Genomic DNA, 1,689 nt, shown 5'->3' on the forward strand with positions numbered 1-1,689 from the left:
TCTGTATCTCTCCCTCTGTCCCTTCCTCCACCTGTGTCTCTCTCCTGTGTGTAGAAACATAGCTCGGCCAGGTCTCTTCCATAAGGAAATTGTTCGAGTATTTCACTTTTTATTCCATTGCACTATTACTGAGACCAGCTTTCACTACCAGAATTTTCTGAATTACTTGAATTTGAATTCCATCAGCGGCTATGGGGTGATTTGAACCCGTGTTCCCAAGGTATTAGCATGGGCCTCTGGATTATTAATTCAGTGACATTACCAGTACACCACCTGTCACTCTGTCATCAAGCCAACAGAAGCTCCTTTGATTGAGAGATGCTTCAGTTGATGCCCAGCTGTTCTCTTTAGCACCCGCATTTTTGGGAAACAATTCATGTATCTTCTGCAATGATAACCAGCCTCATTAGGTCCGATGTTTTATAAAATATTACAAAATCAAGTTTACAATCGTCTCAGGGTTCTGCACTGTGAATATAACATTTACAGCCCTGCAGTGAGTTTAGGCTGTGGAGTCTGGAATGAATTGTAGTGCTAGAATTTGCAAACATTCACTTTTTCTATGGGTTAACTATTTTAACAATTAGATAGAGTGCGTATTTCACGACCTTCTTCAGCTCCTCTCTGAATTTAGTCTGGGTCACAGCGTAAATACACGTGTTGGTGCAGGAACTGAGAAGCTGCAGCATTCCTGCTGTGTGTTGTGTGACATAAAGAGGGTCATTGACGGCGGTAGGATATCGCTTTGTAATTCGCTGATAGATGTAAAATACAACCTGTGTCACCCATAACAGTATAAAACTGCCAGATATAATGAACAGTAAAGTGATGGATTTCTTTCGATTCTCCATCTCTGGGTCATTGTGATTCTCTCCATTGCCGAGGCACCGGAGTCTCCTTCGGTGTCTGCTGGCCGCTAAAATACGTCTGACCATTAGAACATTGAGCAGCAAAATCAGAAAGAACGGGACACAAGGAGTACAAATGCGGTGGAACAGCTCAAAGGTGGTCCATGCGGGGGAAGTATGGAAGCTCTGTTTCTGGATACAGCACCAGGGAACATTATCAATTATATATAGAGGTTCATATATAAAGCTCCAGGGAGCACTTTCTAAAGAGCACAGAACACTCACTGTTCCGATAACTACAGCCGCTGTTCTCTCAGTGCAATATTTTGTATTCAGCTTCTCACAACAAATGGTTACAAATCGATCAAAGGTGAAAGCGACTGTCAGCAAGACAGAAACCATTGTGGTTGCAAAAACCAGGAAATTAACTGAACTACAGATGGGAGTAATGAACAGGAATGAATCTGGGAAATAAATCCAAGGAATCTGCCTCAATATGGGATCTGTGATAACGAGCAGGAGATCAGCCACTTCCATTCCCACCAGGTAGCGAGTGATACATTTGGAGAGACCACACTTTCCTCGGGACAGGATCAGAATCGCCACCATGTTAACTGAAGACATAGAAAGGGAAGCAGAAAAATTACTGATCAGACCTCAAACTAAAACAGAAGTTTGACAGGATCCAGTGTGAAATTTACAGCTTTGTTGCAGCATCCAGAACTTTCTGAAGAGACTGGTTAGAACACAATTATGAATTATTGATTGGGAAATCGATTTGTAAAAGTAAAGGTGAAATAAAATGATCACTAGACACAGTCAGGCCGCCGTGCTAGTGTGG

The 1,689-nt window shown here is 42.3% G+C and overlaps 1 protein-coding gene across 1 annotated transcript; it reads right to left on the reverse strand.

Moving 5' to 3' along the window:
- Positions 1-560: 560 nt before the first annotated feature.
- LOC137362619 (probable G-protein coupled receptor 139) lies at positions 561-1,457 on the reverse strand. The gene has a single exon (XM_068026972.1). The coding sequence runs from the start codon at positions 1,455-1,457 to the stop codon at positions 561-563; it is 897 nt and encodes a 298-aa protein (XP_067883073.1).
- Positions 1,458-1,689: the final 232 nt, after the last annotated feature.

Source organism: Heterodontus francisci, unplaced genomic scaffold, assembly GCF_036365525.1.
Source record: "Heterodontus francisci isolate sHetFra1 unplaced genomic scaffold, sHetFra1.hap1 HAP1_SCAFFOLD_452, whole genome shotgun sequence".
NCBI lineage: Eukaryota > Metazoa > Chordata > Chondrichthyes > Heterodontiformes > Heterodontidae > Heterodontus > Heterodontus francisci.